This window comes from Nestor notabilis, unplaced genomic scaffold (genome assembly GCF_000696875.1).
Source record: "Nestor notabilis isolate BGI_N333 unplaced genomic scaffold, ASM69687v1 scaffold13234, whole genome shotgun sequence".
NCBI lineage: Eukaryota > Metazoa > Chordata > Aves > Psittaciformes > Psittacidae > Nestor > Nestor notabilis.
In genome coordinates this window covers 1-19,007 of record NW_009924346.1, presented here as the reverse complement: position 1 = coordinate 19,007, position 19,007 = coordinate 1, and the positions used below count along the sequence as shown (strand labels likewise).

At 39.3% G+C, this 19,007-nt stretch overlaps 1 protein-coding gene across 1 annotated transcript in view; it reads right to left on the bottom strand.

Annotated features, from left to right (window-relative positions):
* IFT140 (intraflagellar transport 140) overlaps window positions 1-17,841 on the bottom strand; it is a 75,537-nt gene extending 57,696 nt beyond the window's left edge. Inside the window, exons 1-10 of the mRNA XM_010012568.1 lie at window positions 17,695-17,841; window positions 16,220-16,441; window positions 11,637-11,758; window positions 10,882-11,024; window positions 6,987-7,162; window positions 5,786-5,877; window positions 4,404-4,510; window positions 3,484-3,629; window positions 772-975; window positions 331-403 (exon numbers count right to left, since the gene is read on the bottom strand). Of these exons, the coding sequence (XP_010010870.1) occupies window positions 331-403; window positions 772-975; window positions 3,484-3,629; window positions 4,404-4,510; window positions 5,786-5,877; window positions 6,987-7,162; window positions 10,882-11,024; window positions 11,637-11,758; window positions 16,220-16,441; window positions 17,695-17,841 (1,432 nt within the window). The remainder of the gene's footprint in view (window positions 1-330; window positions 404-771; window positions 976-3,483; window positions 3,630-4,403; window positions 4,511-5,785; window positions 5,878-6,986; window positions 7,163-10,881; window positions 11,025-11,636; window positions 11,759-16,219; window positions 16,442-17,694) is intronic.
* Between the last annotated feature and the right edge of the window lie 1,166 nt (window positions 17,842-19,007).

Here is a 19,007-nt window from a genome sequence, read left to right as displayed (position 1 = left end):
TTAGGAGAATTCATTCCTTCCTTCACTTAACTACAACTGAAGAACGGTAAAGGGATTTCTGTCAGACGAGTGGCTCTTAAATTATTTCATGAGTGTTTGAGACTAGTGAGATCTTGGTGGTACTAAGACATTGATTCAGCATGAGAAAGTTCTAACACAAATGAGTAAATACAGACAAGAAGAAACAGGAAACACTTGTACTTGACTTAGCTGTATATAATATTTTTCAACCTGCGTATATGATCACAGTCCATCACCTATCATGAATGAGGAGTATTTATAACTTTGGAGGAAGAGAACCATGTTAATTCTGATCATTCTAAGTCCTACCTGCACTTCTGAAGGTATCTCCTGCACACACAAAGACAGTAACTTGCTTCATGTTCCAGAATACTACAGCATCCTAAAACCACCAAAAAAACCAAAAGGATATATACAATCAGTTTCGTTTGGAATCATATAGGAATTCATGCAGTAACACAGCAAGACCTTCCACACAATCACCACCATTTACTGGTTTCTCTGTATCTTGGGTTGGAAGGCTTTTGAAAATCCAAAAGTTCTCTGGTCAGCACCTAGAGAATTACTGAGTCACTGTGCTGTCTGAAAGATCAGCTCCAGCACAGCATCATTGCTATCATCATAACCATACTTCCATAACACAATAAATTGAATATCAAAGAGGGGTTACATTAAAGACTTAGAAAATTGGTCTCCATACACCTAACTAGGCAACTGATCAAGTAAATGAATAAAAAAACTCCAAATAACCTTAGTAGTGAAGACTCCACTAACATTCATATCAACACGAAGACTGTGTGTGGTTCCTGTGCTGAAGCTGGTCACGTTGAACAGGTTGGGAGACACCTGTACAATGGCCACTTGCTGGTGAAAATGAGACAACATGGCCTGCTCACTAAGGATCACCACAGAGCTGGTGGTGTTCACGGCCAGCAGGTTTCTTCGAGAGCCCCACTGCACACAATGGGAAAAGAAAAAAAACAACACACAATTTCATCTAAGATCTTGAACAGGCACAGCAATGTCCCACGTCATATAGCAAGGGGTAGGATAAACATTTTTATACATACACAAAGTCCTACTCTCTAAATGCAACTAGTAAATGACTAGAAATTATTACCAATTAAAGCTGTTATGCTCTTACCCAGCTATGCAAACTCCCTTTGACTAAGTACAGAAGCTGTTTTTTCAATCAAAACCACTTTTCTTTCATGAAATATTATTGTACCACCTTACATTTATTCCTGCAAGCCATCATCAATTACTTAAAGGGATTAATAACCCTGCAATAATGTAAAAGCCATTTGCATGCATAGTTCCTTTTTGATTTCCATATTCCTTGCAGTCAGTTCAAGCTCCCTACCTAGCAAAGCCTACTAAATCACACACATAAATAAAGGGGTCCAAAAGCATACTTCTCCCCTTTTCTTGGAAGAATGTCCATGTTCCTGCTAACTCCTTCAGTGACTTCTATGAAGGTTAAAGAATCATAGACTTGTTTAGGTTGGGAAAGGCCCTTAAGATTACCAAGTCCAACTGTTAACCCATCACTGGCAAGGCCACCACTAAACTATGTCACTAAGGGCCTCATTTACACGTCTTTTAAATACCTCTGGGGATGGTGACTCCGCCACTGCCCCGAGCAGCCTGTTCCAATGCCTGACAACCCTTTTGGGAAAGAAATTTTTCTCAATATCCAGACTAAGCCTCCTCTGGTGCAGCTTGAGGCCATTTCCTCTCATCCTATCTTGGAAGAAATCAGCCAGCTCCTGGCTCCATCCTCCTTTCAAGTAGTTGTAAAGAGTGATAAGGTGCCCCCTCAGCCTTCTCTTCTCCAGACTAAACCCCCCAGTTTACAGAGTTCTGAAAAATCTTTTACAAAACATTTTTTTGGAATGCAGGGATTACAATAAAAAATAATACAGAGTTTCCATAACTAAAGACAGCTTCATAACAGGAGATAAGAGCACAGTGATTTGTTGACAACTGTTTGGCAATGCTTTTGTTTATGCTAACAAACATTGGGAACAAGGTGCTATTTCTGGATACCCCTCCATATCCTGTGATCTGGAAAATGCTTGAATGCTCAAGCTGACATAAACACCTATATCTCTTCCCTTCCCCCAGCGTATTAGCAGATGTATGATATACTAATGGCACACTGTATTTCCTACATCCTGGACCTTTTGGTACTCAGTATATGCCAACACAGGACAAGCAAATGTCATTGCTTTTTAAATACTTTCCATTTTTATGTGAATACAGAATAAAAGAAAACATAAAATTACTTTCTCGTGAAAGGCACCTTCCAAAATGTAACAGATATTTTTCTCACATATAAAGTAAAGCAAGAGAATAATCTAACTTACAACATAATCTCTAAAAAAAAACCCAAAACCTTAGTAATAGCGTATAACAAAGAAAGCAACCAAAAAATGCTGGAGAACCTGAAAGAACAATCTTTGCCTTTTAGGAAAAAGGTGGTGATCAAAAAAGCTAACTGTTTCTTAGTGTAAAATTATTTAAATTTACAATACTAATGCTTAGCATTTCTCTTTTGCATGGATCAAGATCCTAATAACTATAGAAGGTCAGCATTTAAGCTGACTGTGACAAAGGTAAATATTACAAATAAATTAAAATGTTGTACCCTGACACTTAACAGAAAATGGGTTATAAACAAGTATCATAGTACTATCTGTTGGCATAACCTTCAGCATTACAAATATTATAAATAGCAAAAGAAATGTTTTAAAGCAGTTCTGCATATTTGTAAGAGAAAACTTATCATCCACATCTAGTTCGTAACACCTAAAAAATTATCTAGCAAGGACACATTTTCTGAGAAAAAAGCAGCTGAAAACATCATTTTGTGTGTACTAATACAGCATTCCCTTTCAGATGGTGCATTTTCCCACCAAAAAATATTCTGTTATAAATATGTCTTTTTATTTTTGCAACTACCAGTAAGAGCAAATTTTATGTTGAGAAAGTGACTAAAAAGAAGAAAATTATCTACAAATAAAATCATGCATTTATTCAGATTTCCTTGTTTTCTATTTTAATAAATTTCTGTAAATTTGACATTTCTGACAATCTGCCTTTTCCAGAAAAACTTTTCAAGATGCTGAATCCAAAGGGTTTGTTAAGACATATAACGGAGAGATGTTCGGATTTAAGGATGCCATGACTGGTAACTCTCCCAGAGAAAGAGATGTATTTGCATTTCAGTGTGTTATCATGCTGAGCATTTCAACCCTGCCTGTAACAGAATAGCTACAAACAGGTAATATATCCGACTGGTTTGATTTTCAAAGTTACTCACTGTAATGGGGTTTTCCTCCTTCTTCGGGAGGACCAGCCTCTGCTGGTGCACACATCTGCATGACAGTGATCATACTCATCTATAGCACAATGATCTATTCATTTAATATTTGTGAAGAAGACACCTTCCTGTCTTACCTTTAACTGAGTGACACTTCCTTCAAGTTCTGTAGGTGCCTGGAGCTTCCACTTCTTGCCCTCCATAGCCCGTGTGCTCTGATCAGACCCTGAAGCTTTCCTCCACATAGCTATTCTCCCTTTGTTAGTACCAGCTGCCAAGAGACCTGCCATTCACAAACATTTTAGGCATTTCATACATTAAACTTCCAAAAACAAATCCACATTATATGAAGCAGCAGGCAGCCTAGCTCTGGTTCTAAGGTACTGAGAAGCCTTTTTCTAGTAGTATCCATTTCTTTGCCTTACTGCAAACCAACATCCTAGTCCCAAACTGGAGACACAATGGGAGAAGTTTCACAAGGCATGGCCCATTTTCTAAGCTACCAGCTGAAGTTATCTTTTAAATGTATCAGATAATTATTTCATTTTAACGATTTATTTTTGAATAGCTGGTTTGTAGTCACCACGACAAGTCACCATAGAAAACCATTCTAGCAGACACGAGCTATGCCTACACTGGCAAACAAGGTGATGCACACGAGTAGTTCTGTAGAAAACATCAGTTTTAAAGACCTGATGTCTATGCCATACATGTTTGGTGAGTTCCACTTTGCATTAGCTCTAGTGTGAGCTTCTATACTGAATGCCCACAACATACTGGAGTGCATTAGGAGGACTCCAGGACTGCTTGGACCAGATCAGTGTCATCACAGGGAATCCAGCTTGTGTGCCAAGGAGATAACTCCGCAGTGAGACACTGAGTATCGAATGATCTCATTGTACCTTCAAAAGCACACTCCTGATCTGAACTGAAACACTTCCACATCATATGCTGTTACCAAAGCCCTCAGTAAGAAGACAAACATACAGAATTGAATGCAGGGCACTGAAGACGAGGTTTAGGATCCAGAGATCACAGCTGACACGTTATTTCTCACCTTTAGCACTGCAGTAAGAAACACAGTTAATACATTCTCCTCCCTCAAAGCCAAATTGCACATCTGGAGAGAGTACATAGTTCTCGTCTCGGTCCAAATCCCAGAACCTAAGGTATACAAAACAAGAGTGTTAACAATGCTTTTCCTTACAGGTGTCTTGCTAAACACAGTCAATAATAGGATGCTGCACATGGCATTGATTTGCTATTTCCATAATGCCCGGATCATTCAATCTTTAAAATTAAATTGCCAACAGCTGCCTCTGGAATGTGAATTTCTTAACAATCTCCTACCTTTCCCTTTGACTTTTTAACCTGCAGCATGTTTTGTGATATTTTCCTATGAAGAAAGGAGTCAGAAGCAAACCAAGCTTTAAGAAAAATAGAACAGAAAAGCAGTGAGGTCTAGTTCCAATTTTCCTCCTCCCTACTTATGCTTCCTCCTCTACTTTAAGAACATTCCTTGATTAACCATTAATCCTTTAGACTACAGGTTTAATTTCTAGCACTGAACATTGTCATCAAACATACTCCTTCTTGATACTTGGTCTTTATCACATTCACACAAAATTAACAGACAATTTTGTCTGATAGTAGCTGATAGAGGCTTAAGAAAATGAACTACTGATGTAACGGAACACCCCTATCCCCCAACAAAAGTTAGAGGAAACAGGTAGAACAAGTCTTAGTAAAGACTTGGAAGAAAAAGATTTAGAAGTTTAGGGTTTGGGTTTTTTTTTCAAATGGAAAAAAACCCATAAAATCTACAGAACATGGTAACATAGCAGCATGGGCAAGTAACCTACTTAGTTTAAATCATTAGGGATAGAAGTAACTGAAATTCTTGTCTTATATTACAGCAACAGATACACATTCTGAAAAGCAAGCACTTTTTTTCCTGTTGCTGTTGCTGTGACTATCCTAAGAATCAGGCAGTAACAATGGGAAGAACAAAGTTGTCAATAACAATGGGAAGAACAAAGTTGTCAATAACAATGGGAAGAACAACAAAGTCACTATCTTTTTCATGCAAGAACACAAATGGGTGTATTTTCAGAAGAAATCAGTAACAGCACTCGAGAAAGAAATAGATTTGGGTAGTACTGCCTGACAGAATAAAATAACTAGAGAGAAAGATATATAGCATTAGGTTTTGTCTGCAAGGACACAGATTTTTCATTTCATTTATTTATTTTGAGAAACAACATTAGAAAATATTGAGAGTTTTTTATTACTGGTAAAAAACCAAAACAAACAAAAAAACAAACAAAACCCAAAACCAAACAGCAGTTCAATAAAAACACTCAGTGCATTGCAGACCACAAACCTTTTATCTGGCAGTTCTAATGGGCAGCCAGAACAGCTTTAAAACAGGATTCTTACCTGATGACTGTCTCGCCTAGTGCTGTAACAACAAGACTGTGGTCTATCAAAATGATGTCTGCAGAATGACCTATCTTCCCACTCAACTTCACCTGTCAACCATAAGCAAATAAATAAATTTACAGAAGGTAGGAGGAACACACTGAAAGACAGTAAGCATCTGAATTGCCTAGCTTAGCTAAAAAGTTAAAATATAAGAGTAACTAGAGCTGTCTGTTAGTTCAGACAGACCAACAGTTCCTTTCAAGCAGTGATCACCACTAAATGCATAAAGTATATAATGTATAAATTCAATAAAAGAATCCTTGTAGTGGGTTAATGAAGTAGCTAAGGAGCAGGATTTTTTCTCTTGTACTACATCTTCTCTTAGAACTTGATAAAGATTGCTTTAAAATATTAAGTACCAAATCTTATTTCTAGTCAAAAATAAGTAGTGATTAATAAGAAGTGGACACTCCTGCAATACAGAAGTGCCCAGTCTTCTCCATCTGAGATGAAAAGAAAAAAAAGTCTTAAGAAGGTGAAGGTTTGAGTGCCATCCCCCTAAGCAGTATTCTCCAACAGTACAGTATTTTATTTGAGCCAAGGTGATTACAAGTTCTTGATGAGGTCAGTTTGGCTTTTGTCCCTACATAATAATTTTTGGGTCACTACGGTATAATTTGTGATTCTGTGACTTGCAGGTTGCAACTTTTTAAAAGCCTCCTCGCCTTTGCAAGCTGTGAAGAACCCTTCAACAATGTGAGAACTAAACCATCTTCCAGATTTGCAAAGACAGTATCAAGAGAAGGTGCTGCTTCTACTGATCTAAAAGACAAAACAGATCTGAGTGATTGATGCTAATAAAACCAAGGACATAGATTATCAATTATTTATCAAAATTTAACAAATATTTGATTGTACTGGAATTTTAAATTCTTCTCTAATTCACTTAGACAAAGTGAATGAAGTGCAAAAGGATTAACATTGGATCAAAATAAAGACCAAGAAAAATCAGGAAGACAAGATGAAAACCATCTTTCCAAGTTCAGTAACACATCACTCTCTTCCACTTTTAAATGAGGATGTATTTGCTCATCAAGGTATCATTCAAGAAAAAAAATTGAGAGTCGAATAATTTTTAAGGAAAAAGTGATAATTGAAAAACCCTAACAAATACTTACAAAGATTAAACCTTGCAACTTTCCCTGTAGTCTCTTACCTTCATGAGCTCTTCTGCCTCTCCCTCGGGAGTAACTGAGTGCAAGGACAACTGCAGGTTCTCTGTTATCACTATTAAAACATCTTTTTCCTGCACGAACAGAAGCTTTTGGACCAGACTGTCTGTGGACATTACATGCCTTGTCTTTCCTTTCTCATTCACATAATGCACAGAACCTGCAGTACATGTAAACAAGGTATAGCTTTTAGTCAGCAGTTTTTAGCTACAAAAACCAAAGTTGCTGCTTCCTACCTTAAAATATTCCTCAAGTGCTGAAAAGGTAAAAATAACTGCCATTCTTTTGTCTTCTAGTTTGTCTCAGGATACACACACTAAGTATATCTTTCCTACATTAATTTCACAAGCAAATGGAATAGTGTCGCTCTAAGAGCACTGACAACAGTACTGTGTGACTTGGCAACTACAGCACATATCAACATTTTAAAAGCCACTAAGCTTCTGTTAAATTGTAATACTGTGCAAAACATTCGCAGGTCTACCCAGTGAAAAAACCCTTGAATTAGTACAGAGTTTACAAATGGTGTTACAGAAATAACCCAAACAAATTAAGTTATCGAAATCTGACAGATCTTATGTCATACACACATAATTTCTTTGCAAACCATGGTATTACATAAATGTAATATTTCATATTACATTAATATAACATTTCAAACCAGTGCAAATCAAAAACCTTATGAAATGAAATGAAACAATATCTTCCAAAAAAAAGCTGAAGTAGAAAACACAAATGCTTAAGAATGAACATTAAGGATCCATTCTAAAATGTTGTACCCAAGAGGCAATATGATATATCTAATAAAAAGAATGTTTTCATTTCAAAAACTCTTACAATATATTACCATCCTCCACATTCCAAATATTTAAATAAAGATTTTTAAACTCCTCTCCCACCTCTACCCACACTGCTTCATTTTCTCCCTGAAATAAAACAGAACATGTAACTTCTCTCCTGTCGATGGTTTGGGCTGGAAGGGACCGTAAAGCTCATCTAGTTCCAATCCCTTGCCATGGGTAAGGACACCTTCCACTAGACCACGTTGCTCTAAGCCCCATCCAACCTGACCTTGAACACTGCCAGGGATGGGGCAGCCACAGCTTCTCTGGGCACCCTGTGCCAGCGCCTCACCACCCTCACAGGGAAGAGCTTCTGCCTCAGAGCTCATCTCAATCTCCCCTCTGGCAGGTTAAAGCCATTCCCCCTTCTCCTGTCCCTACAGGCCTCGTCCCAAGCCCCTCTCCCGCTTTCTTGTAGCCCCTTTAGGCACTGGCAGCTGCGCTAAGGTCTCCCCTTAAGAAGCCTTGTCTTCTCCAGGCTGAACCAGCCCAGCTCTCTCAGCCTGGCTCCAGAGCAGAGCTGCTCCAGCCCTCGCAGCATCTCCATGGCCTCCTCTAGACTCACTCTAGCAGCTCCACATCCCTCTTGTGTTGTTGCCCCAGAGCTGGATCAGGGCTGCAGGGGAGTCTCCCCAGAGCACAGCAGAGGGGTAGAATCTCCTCCATCGACCTGCTGCTCACACTCTGGGAATGCAGCCCCAGCACACAGAGGAGTTCTGGGCTCAAGCACACATTGAAGTCGGGTCATGGGAGCTTCTCATCCACCAGTACACTCAATTTCTTCTCCACAGGACTGCTCTCAATCCTTTCATCCCCCAGCCTCTACTGATACCGGGGATTGTTGGAGTAGTTTTTAATTTTCTAACACACAACTATCTGTTTATGGTAGTAATACTCTGCAATAACTGATTATCTACTGAATATGTTTTATGGGATCTTTTACAAGAAGCAGACAGTCCCATGATTTTATTTGCCATCTGAAACTGTTTCATAAGTTAAATTAACCTTCTGTACTTGGATATCACCATACAAAGTACCAGGAATCACACAGATAACACTAACCACTATTTTGAAGCTGCTTAGGCAGGTAGGGAGAAGGTTATAGCTTTCCCAGTACCTTTAAGAAAGTTTTCACAGTATATCACACAAGAGACTAAACTCAAATGTTAACAATTCTGAGCTAATTAAGTAGACCAAATAACTCTGAGATTCAGAACACAAAAAGCAGCAAAAGGTGTATGCTGTTTAGGAAATAAAAAGGGGACTGAAGAAAATTACTACTCATGACCTAAAACCTTGTTTGTTTTCAACGAACAAAGGTGCATTCAGTAAAAATATCAGGATGATTTTCACTATTCTGGTTATGTCCCAAAACCTGTAACAATCATCTCAAGTGCTCAAAAATGAAGATGATTCTTTATGCTCATGGGAAGTGTTGCAAAACAACCTCCAAAATTGTTATCAGTTCAGGGATCCTCTCTTCAGAAAAGCATCTCATGCAACACATTACCTGAACTGCAATTATTGTTTTACTGCAACAAACAGTGATTTGGAAGCACCAAAACATGTCAAAACAATAAATACTTGTAACTTAGGGTTTTAATTTTGCTTTGGCCTTTTTTGAGGAGCTTCATTGTTCAGTTTTGCTTTAAAAGATACTTTACTGACATCAGTCAAATCTCTTTTGAGATTTTAAAAGCATGCAATAAGATTTTTTTTCACTATTATTAAACAAGTTTGAGCTGAGAATCCGTACGTTGGAGGGAATTTACAAGTCACCTTTAAACCCTACAAAAACATTAAACGATCCTGGAGTTATGACAGATAATTAACCAGATTAAGAACTGTGTCCAATATACGTATGCCCAAATCAACCTCGGCAGTGAGGCTGCTCCAAAGATCAGTGTCATCTAACTTAACTTTGAAGTTAGGATAGGAGGCCTAAGCACCAGGGCGTGAAGGACAGCCTCCTGCAGGATGCAAAGCCTGTCCCTAGATGGAGCTGTGTGCCACCACAACGGTTGCTGTCAAAGGGACGGGGTAACGGGCACAGCCACGCAAAGATTCTCTCTTAGCACGCTTAAGTGCCCTGTACCCCTTTTTCATTTAAATGGTTAATATCTAGTAAAGAGGCTTGTAACTCACAAATCCAATGAAGGTACAGCCCAATGTCCGGCAAAGCTGGACAACCCCACTCCTGCAATCATTCAAGAGCTATCCTGGTGTAAATGGTAGGTTTCATTCCTGATAGTGTAAACACTGAATCAAACTTTAACTGAGCTTCAGAAATAGCATAACTTAAACGTTTTTTAGAGTAGTTAACACTTGAATCGAGAGGATTACATATTCTAATCATCTACCACACACAAACTCATTACAACACTTGTCAAACACATTCTGATTTGGGTCCAAAGAGTTGGCAGGTTAGAGAAAGAGAAGGCACAATGAGAACAGCTGGGTTAGGATGAAAATGAGCTCAGAGCAAACTAGTAACCTGACCAGTAAAAGTGAGAGGACAAGACAAATGCCAGGGAAGAAAAAGTATTAGGAAGAAAGCTAATAAAACAGATACTCAGATTATTTGGTCCCTTAGACTGAAACACCATTTCAAGGCATGAGAAAAAAAGTGAAAAAGTAATAATTTCTTTTCAAAGGTATGTTCTAGCAGCATTTGCCTATTTCTAGGAAAAAACACAACACATGCATTATTTTGAAGCTTTGCACAAAATGCTGACAACCTCTAATTTTATTTACACTGAAGAGATCACTTTTCTTCAGGAACATGAGTAATCCAATACGTATGGTGTCCTGTTGGAGAAGACTCACCTGAAGATGCTAAGATTTTAATTTTAGTAATTTCTTCTTACCAAATATTCTTCAACTCCTGTGAATATTCTGTTGGATATATGGATATGATGGATATATAGATATATTCTAGGTCTTGGATATATGGAAACAGGACTGTTGTGCACTGGGCTATTTTGAAGCATCAAGAGAATAAATTTCCAGCAGACTGGAGAAGTGGTTTTGCTCTTACCATCTGTCAAGGCAATAAAGAAGGAGAGTCCTTCCTGGATTCCCATTTTCAGAGATGCTCCTGCTCCAGCTTTTCTCCAGTTAAACATATCCAAGGCCTTCTCATCACCATTCACAGCTGCTTTTGCCAGCTGTATGAAGTCCCTGCAGACAGAGATACCTGATTTCCATTTCCTTACATGACAGAGTACTTCCCATCTCAAAGAACGAATGGATAGTTAATAAAAGATATTGTAAAGAGAGAATAAAGATGTTTCATACACTGATTGGAAAAAGGAAAAAACTCAAAAAGATAAAAAGCGAAACTTCAATACTAATTTTCATTTGCATTGTTTCACCTTTTTTTTCCATAAGCATCATTATTTTTACAGAGATAAACAGCGAAACAGAAGTGGCGCAGACAAGAAAAAAATTTTTTTTTACTGAGCTGTTTCCTGTTTCTCACTTGGAGAGGAAATAAATAATATTGTTTAAAAACTGACTTTTAATTTAATTATTCTTGCCAAAGATTTCATGGATAATTGTGTTTTCAGCGTGCTTTCTGCCTTTCATGATAAGCAGCAGTTTTAATTAGAAGAACTAAAGGAAGAAAAGACAACAGCAATAGAGAGAAAGGCATGGACAAAAGGAATATCTGTTGCTGCATACATGACACAAATAGCTAACTACTAGAGTAGGAGAAGAACCTGAAAATAAACAACAGTCAGGAGAATAACTTTCTATATAGACATTTATACAAAGATTTGTCTGACTTACTCCCCTGGAGGGGGTGGTCGGAAGACATAGTGACACAAAGATTTTCCAAACTCCTGCTTCAGCAGGGCAGGACCATGCACTCTGCCTCGCTGGTCCATTCTCCAGAGAACCAAGACGCCATGCTAGAAAAAGACAATGGTTAATTCATTATACTTTGCAAACAAATGAGAATCCATATTCCAGCTACTCAGTGCACATAAAACCCAACATTTTCTTGACAGGTTATACCTTTCCTTTCATTTAGTTAACGCATACAATTACTCCCACTTAAAACTAAGCCACAGAGAATAAAAAATATCTTTAACATTATATTATTTGCTTATTTAAAATCAAGTTATCTAAAAAAGCTTGTTGTTCATATCCATTCTTAGTAAAGTGACACTGCCAGAGCAATTAAATGAAACAGCCTTGTTTTTCCTCTGCAAGCAGCATATGCAAATATTTGATTAGGTAACTCTCTTTCCACTTTTTCTTTGCAAGTAATCTGATTGCTAAAAGAAAATATATTGAGATAAAGGGTAGTAAAGCATAAGATTTGCACCCCTGAGTAAGTGCGTATAATACTGATAGAGATGAGCATGGGAGTATGACCATACACATGTGAAGTCCTAAGATGCAGATAACCGAGGGGAAGAATTTCAGAATTTCTGGAGCTTCCAATTCTTTCAGAGTAGACATCAATGTACAACAAGAATTCATTTTTAGAAACAGAACTTAGGAACTAGAAAAATCATAGATGCCAAAGAAAGGGAGACTGGTTAGCTAACTGTCTCAACAGCAGGCAACAGAGCTGGCACTCAGAGCCTGGCACATGTTCTAAGCACTCATTTTGCACTGCCAGCTCAGAGCGAGCACCAAACCCCTGGTGGCTGCAGAGAATGAGGAAGGCAGAGAAGTAAAAAGACAGTTCAGGATGACATTCACAGGAACCATCCCAACACTGATTTATGCTTCAGCCTCACAGCTGCAATTTTAAGAAAATTATTTATCTTGTTATGATGTTAGTGCTTAGGGAACCAAATTGCATTTGGAGGCCCTCTGCGCAAGCATTTCATGAAAAAAAGCAGTAACAATTTGCACCATCAAGATCAATCTCATTTTATTTCATTAAGATAGGTAACAACAAAGAGGTATTATAATTTGTCCTTTTTTCTTTTTCCTATTATTTTCAGTATAGCCCTTCTGGAAGTGAAGGACTAGTAGCAGTGGTACACTCTAAACACTTACTCTTCGCCATCCTAACTAGAAGCTACACGAGGTGCAGCTGAGGCATTCCAAGGTAACATTTCCTTCTTTTTTTCCTAAGAATCAAAGTTCTAACTTCTTTTCAGCAGTGAGATGGTAATATTTATACCACTCAAAACTGTTCATTAAGTGCAGTGCTGTTTCTTACAATTTAAAGAATATGCATCCAGAAAAAAGCAGTGGGTCATAGTAGTAGGTGACTCTACTTTCAAAGGCACAGAGGCACTCACCTGTTGGCCTGACCCGATTGCAAGGGAGGCATGTTGCCTACCAGGAGCTCTGATCAGGGATGTTGCTGAGTGGCTGCATGGTCTAGTAAGTCCTACTAACTATTACCCGCTTCTAGTGGTCCATGTGTGTGCTAGTGATACGGACAGCAGTAGCCTGGAAAGCGTTAAGGACTACAGAGCCCTGGGAAAGGTGGTTAGGGGCTCTGAAACTTCATGTCCTGTTGGCTCCTGCTCTCACTTTTCCCTCAGCTTTAAATGACACCAAATTCCAGGGACCTCAACTAAGAACACCTGCACCATTTATAAGCTGGAGGAAAAGCCTGCAGCTTTATAAAAGCTGCTGTCACCCACCTGCATCCTGTGTATTAATTCCTGTCCTTGCTTGCCTCTTCTGTATCTCTGCACTTCCTGTGCTGCTCTGCACCCATGTAGCTCTGTACCTCTCCCATTCCTCCTCCAGCCCTCTACCGCAGCACTCTGCCAGGGCATGCTGGGGCCTTGCAAGCATAGAGGTTGGCCAGGGCCTGGGGTGTGCTTGGGTGCCCGGTGAGAGGATACTGCAGGAGGGTAAAGCCCCGCAGCAGCATGGTGGGAATAGAGATGGGAGCATGTCCCAGATCTGTGCTGGAATGAGGACAAGCACCTAGCTCCAACAGAGCTACCAGGACAGCTCTCATAAATGGAGCCATCATCTATTCCATCTGTCCCCCGGGGGTTTGCTATGAGAGCCTCTCATAGAGCACACACAGCCACTGCAGGTGGGGGCAGAGAGCTGTGGCTCCGCCGGCCTTTCTAGTGTGTTGCTGTGTCTCTTCATATTAATTATCTTTTATCAGTGAAATGGAAAGCCAACTGTATCCTGGGCTGCACCCAAAGGAACGTGGCCAGCAGGTCAAGGAAGGTGATTCTGCCCCTCTACTCTGCCATGGTGAGCCCCCACCTGGAGTACTGCATCCAGCTCTAGAGTCGTCAGTACAGGAAAGACATGGACCTGTTGGAGAGGGTCAAGAGAAGGGCCACAAAAATCAGAGGGATGGAGCACCTCTCCTCTGAGGAAGGGCTGATAGAGTTGGGTCTTTTAACCTTGCAGTTCTTAAAAGAAGCTCATAAGAAAAATGGGGAGAGACTTTTTAGCAGGGCATGTTGTGATAAGATGAGGGCTGACGGTTTTAAACTAAAAGAAGGGAGATTCAGGCTGAATGTGAGGAAGAGTTTTTACAATCAGGGTGGTAAAACACTGGCACAGGTTGCCCACAGAGGTGGTGGATGCACCATCCTCGAAGACATTCAAAGTAAGCCTGGATGTGGTTCTGGGCAGATTGGACTAGATAGGGCTTTGAAGATCCCTTCCAACCAAAACCATTCCATAACTCTATGATTCTGTGACCTTCCTTCCATTCCATTCTAGATGTCCCATCCTGTACCCAGATTAGCCTAGTTGCAAACTCAATTCTGAGTTTAAAGCACTTGAGATTGGAAATAAAGAAGTTCACTCTTTCTTCTCTGTGTGACTGGTCTGTTTTCAAATGATGTGTTTTTAAAAGGTCAAAGGACATTGACCTCACCACCTATATGGGTCCATTCCAACTTGAGATATTCTGTGATTCTATCCTGTATCTTCCCAGTCATTCTTAACAACCCAAAGCTATAACTTGTTGTTATATAGGCTATTTGCCTTATAAATAGGCTTTCATTACAGAAAGCACTCAGATCCTTAGGATTCTTTTGTGCGATTGAAACCTGGAAGTCATCCGTGTTATTTGTTCTTAGAACACAAATCAAGACCTTCTGATTTTCACGGCATCCTATTCCAACTTTAAGAAGTTATTTTCAAATAATTTTCTTGCAACTCAGGATTTACAATGACTGGAAGTTCTCAGCTGAGTACTCACAGTTACGAAGTCCCAGTGAAGATCAAACAAAAAACCAAATCAAGGCGCAAATATTTATCTTCTTTCTAAGGCTATTCCTCTAATATGAGCAGGATATGATTCTGGCAGTACTCACCTAATGGAAGTTTCCTGAATACAAACCTTCATGGGAAACATTTAAAAGTAAACTTAAAAGCTATTGGAAAAGCCACAGGAAATGAAACATAGCTGCACATCAGGCCATGTTACGACACGGAGTGTGCCACACAAGGGATGAGAGGGCCCACGCAGTGCAGCACGGGGCAGAGAGATCATCCTGGAGCTAGACATGGGCTGCTGCACCAGCGGAAGGGATCACCCTGGGGCTAGCCATGGTCGTCTGAACCAGCTGTATCCTCAGCCTCACATGCCTGGCTCTGAACAAGCCTGATTAGCTCAAGCTGGCCACTACACACACTGCTGCAGGTTTTTAAGAACCAGGGACACCTGAGTACCTTGAGCTGTGCTCAGCTGTGTGTTTCAGTGTTTGTTTGAGAGTAACACAGCTATTTTGCAATAATGAACTTTTCTGGGTTCAGCTGTGCTGCTCTTCCATCTGTTGAGTTTAGTCTTTCCAACTACAGCAATTGAAACTACATGAAACTGAAGACCATTCATGCCAACACATGCATTGGCATTGTTTTGTCATGTTAAGGTACTTCTTTAAAACCACTGCTTATTCTACATTAATACTATCATCAGAGGAGCAGTTAGGATGAATCTATAAAATGTTAAATTTGCCTGTAAGAACAGCTATATCCGTTTTAAGATGACTTCATTACTGTGATCTTACACCAAATACATTGATCTGAAAAAAGTTTGTTTATAAATATAGGGTTAATATAAGCTGTGGCTACACTAATGTGTTATCTCCATATAAATAAGGCTCTCCATATAATAAGTTACACCATCCATTAAGTAGCCTAAACCCTAATCTACTGCTCATCATATACTGAGATTAGATATGCATTAATTTAAAGATTAATGGATAAAACAGCAATGAGTACTGTAGAAAAAGCTAAAACACTGGGATTTTATTTTACTCCCTGACAGTTTTTATTTGTACCCGAAGTGAGGAAATCTATGTCCGCCACAACTGTCCCGTCCCATAACAATCCATTCCATAATCCCTTCCCATCCCAGGGTTTGCAACACTGTGTTCCATATCAAACCCACATTTGGCATTTCAACCACTCACCCTGTCACCAGACACAAGGTGGGCACCATTTGTGCTCCAGTTCAGGACTGTGATGGTGGCGTTATGATGCGGTGGCACAGCGTGGTGCTCCTTGTCTTGTTTGTTAAGTATCACAACTTCTCCTGTCTCCCAGCCTGCTGCAAGAATAGGTCTGGAAGGGTGCCAGGAAAGTGATGTGACCTGAAAGCTTCTCTCAACATGTGCATCAGACACATGTTCTCCCTACAAATGGAAATAAAGTGCAATCTCAGTGCAATGGGAACTCCGTGCGAGGGTCCAGCTAAACCTTCAGATTCACTTCCCAGTCAAGAAGATATTCTTCTGTGATAAAGGACTGGCAAGTAATAGAGCTTTCTGAAAGAGATATGAGGTGGCTACACATAATTCTCTTTACAGCTACTTCATATGCATAAAAATGTGGATGTACTACATGTTGTAGCACTTGAAAACCATTAATAAAAACACAGCAGTGTTAAGTGATGGCCTCCTTCTGCTTTTCCAGGCTGTTCTTCCCTCACAGCACACATGAGCAGCAATCACTGAGCATCAAACTTTCACTTCTATATGATTGGTAAGAGGCTTTGAGCACATTTCAAGAAAAAAACAAACAAACAAACTTCTGAAGAAGAATAAAGCACTTCACAGAGGACAGAATAATCTAATGCTTAAGCAGTTCTTAAAAGTAGACCCTCCTTCGTGCATAGTCTGCAATAAAATTTCAGGCAAATCATTTAACCTCTCTGTGCATTTATTTTTCCATATGTAAAATTTGGATGACAATTTTTCATAGTACTCTTTGAAAAGCGTACATTTTATAGGCTACTCCCCATTAACAGACTGAAACGTATCCAGTATGTCTGCTGCTGGAGAGCCTGTAGTGTCAGTTCCCCAAATAGCACTTTTTTCCTGAGAATTATGCAAGCCAAAGTCCTACACAAGCCTCTTGTGTAAAGTTTAGAGTATGCAAAGGAAATATCTGTCTACAAGCAGAAATCATACTAGGAAACAACCTACTCAAATGGAACAAGCTGAGTCTGGCACATCAGCTCAGTCTTCAGGTGGAAGAATGATTTTCTTTTTTAATTTCTTAGTACATTTCATTCAAAGGTTTTCTCTTTAAAATAAATAAATAAAAAACCCAAGCAGAGCATGTGACCATTTTACTTGTAAGCCTGAAATTCTCATACTATGAGAAGTAAAAAGCAAATTGTTAACCACCACAAGCAAGACTTAAAGTCTGTAAAAAATAAATTTCAATAGAAGGATCAATTTATGAAGACTTTTTAATAAGATACATTTAATCAGTAGCTGATTAATCTGACATGTCCTATATAGCATGGGACATGAGTAAAGTAAAATCCAGAAAGAAGGATTCAAAGAGCACAAGCAAGGCTGGAAATAAATAGATTAAAAACATGAAGTTTCAAACCAGCGAAATGATATCAAGCCCAAAAGCAAAGCTGCTGCTGATTCACCTGCTCCAGGTAGATATCCACACAGCCCCCAGATGCTGTGCTGATGGAAGCCACTGCCAGGAGCGGGTGCAGGGGATGCCACGTTATGTGAGAGGGGGATGCAACTGAATCTGGAGCTTCTATTCGGTGATCCACGTACACAGCCATGACAATAGAGGCTGTCACAGGCTGCAAGCCTGTACAAGGAAAACACACATACACTTAACTATATAACATTTATAGTTATACTATATTATAGCTATATGTAATATATATAGTATATATAGTAACAAGTATACTTAAAAATGGGGAAAAAATAAAGCTGCAGCATCATCATGTTAATACACCTGACACAGACATGAAAAAGGTTATAGTGGTAGTTTTAAAAACACAGAGGAACACTGAGCCTTGTAGTCTGTAGGTTCATAGTGCACACAGAATAGTACCAACCTCTGACCAGTAGCTTGTGCTGGCTTATTTCAGAGGACTCTGAAATAACTCAGAATTTACCAGAAAGCTACTTCCAGTACTTCATATCCAAAGGTGTCAATTAATGTACAAAGCGAGCAATTTTATGTTGTAAAGTCTCATAGTCTCATATCTGGACTTTCAAAGTTTTAACAGCTGCCACCGCCTTGGAGCTTGTACTGCTGAAATTACACAAGATTAGTTTAACTCATACTGTCTGTTACCTGCCTACATTTGAACTGTTACTTACATTTGAATTAAAATACTCTGTAAGTGCTGACATTCCAAGGAAAACATGAATGCAATACTCTTGTCAGAGTTGTGTGTCAAAAATGGAGACAGTCACTAATAACCTTTAACGCTTACACGTGGAGATAGTCTTTGGGATTTGTGTTGAGTGATCTGAGTGGCTTGGTTTCAACAGCAAAACAGCTTCAGAAAACCACCTCCAGTTATTAGCAAATAATGCCAAGATGCAGTGAAAAAACACACACACACAAAAACCCGTGAAGGTTTAAAAGACTCCCTTCACATTTCAGGGGAAGAGATTTTTTCTTCTGCACAGCCAGACCCACAGGCACACGTATGCACAGCAGTTCCATTTGGCTGTCACCAGCTGGAACCAGAAATGGGATGTAAAATGGACACAGACAGGCTCTTGTTTTAAAATCTCTTTCCTTCAAATATGCTGTCAGTGCTTAAAGTAAATATTTTGCTTTAACAAGTTTGTCTTCCCAAAATAAAAGAAAAATTAAATCTGATTCAGTGCCTTTGATTAGACTGGTTAGAAAGGTGGGGAACATTTTTAAATAGACCTTAGGAAGAAATTCTTCCCCGAGGATGGTGAGGCGCTGGCACAGGTTGCC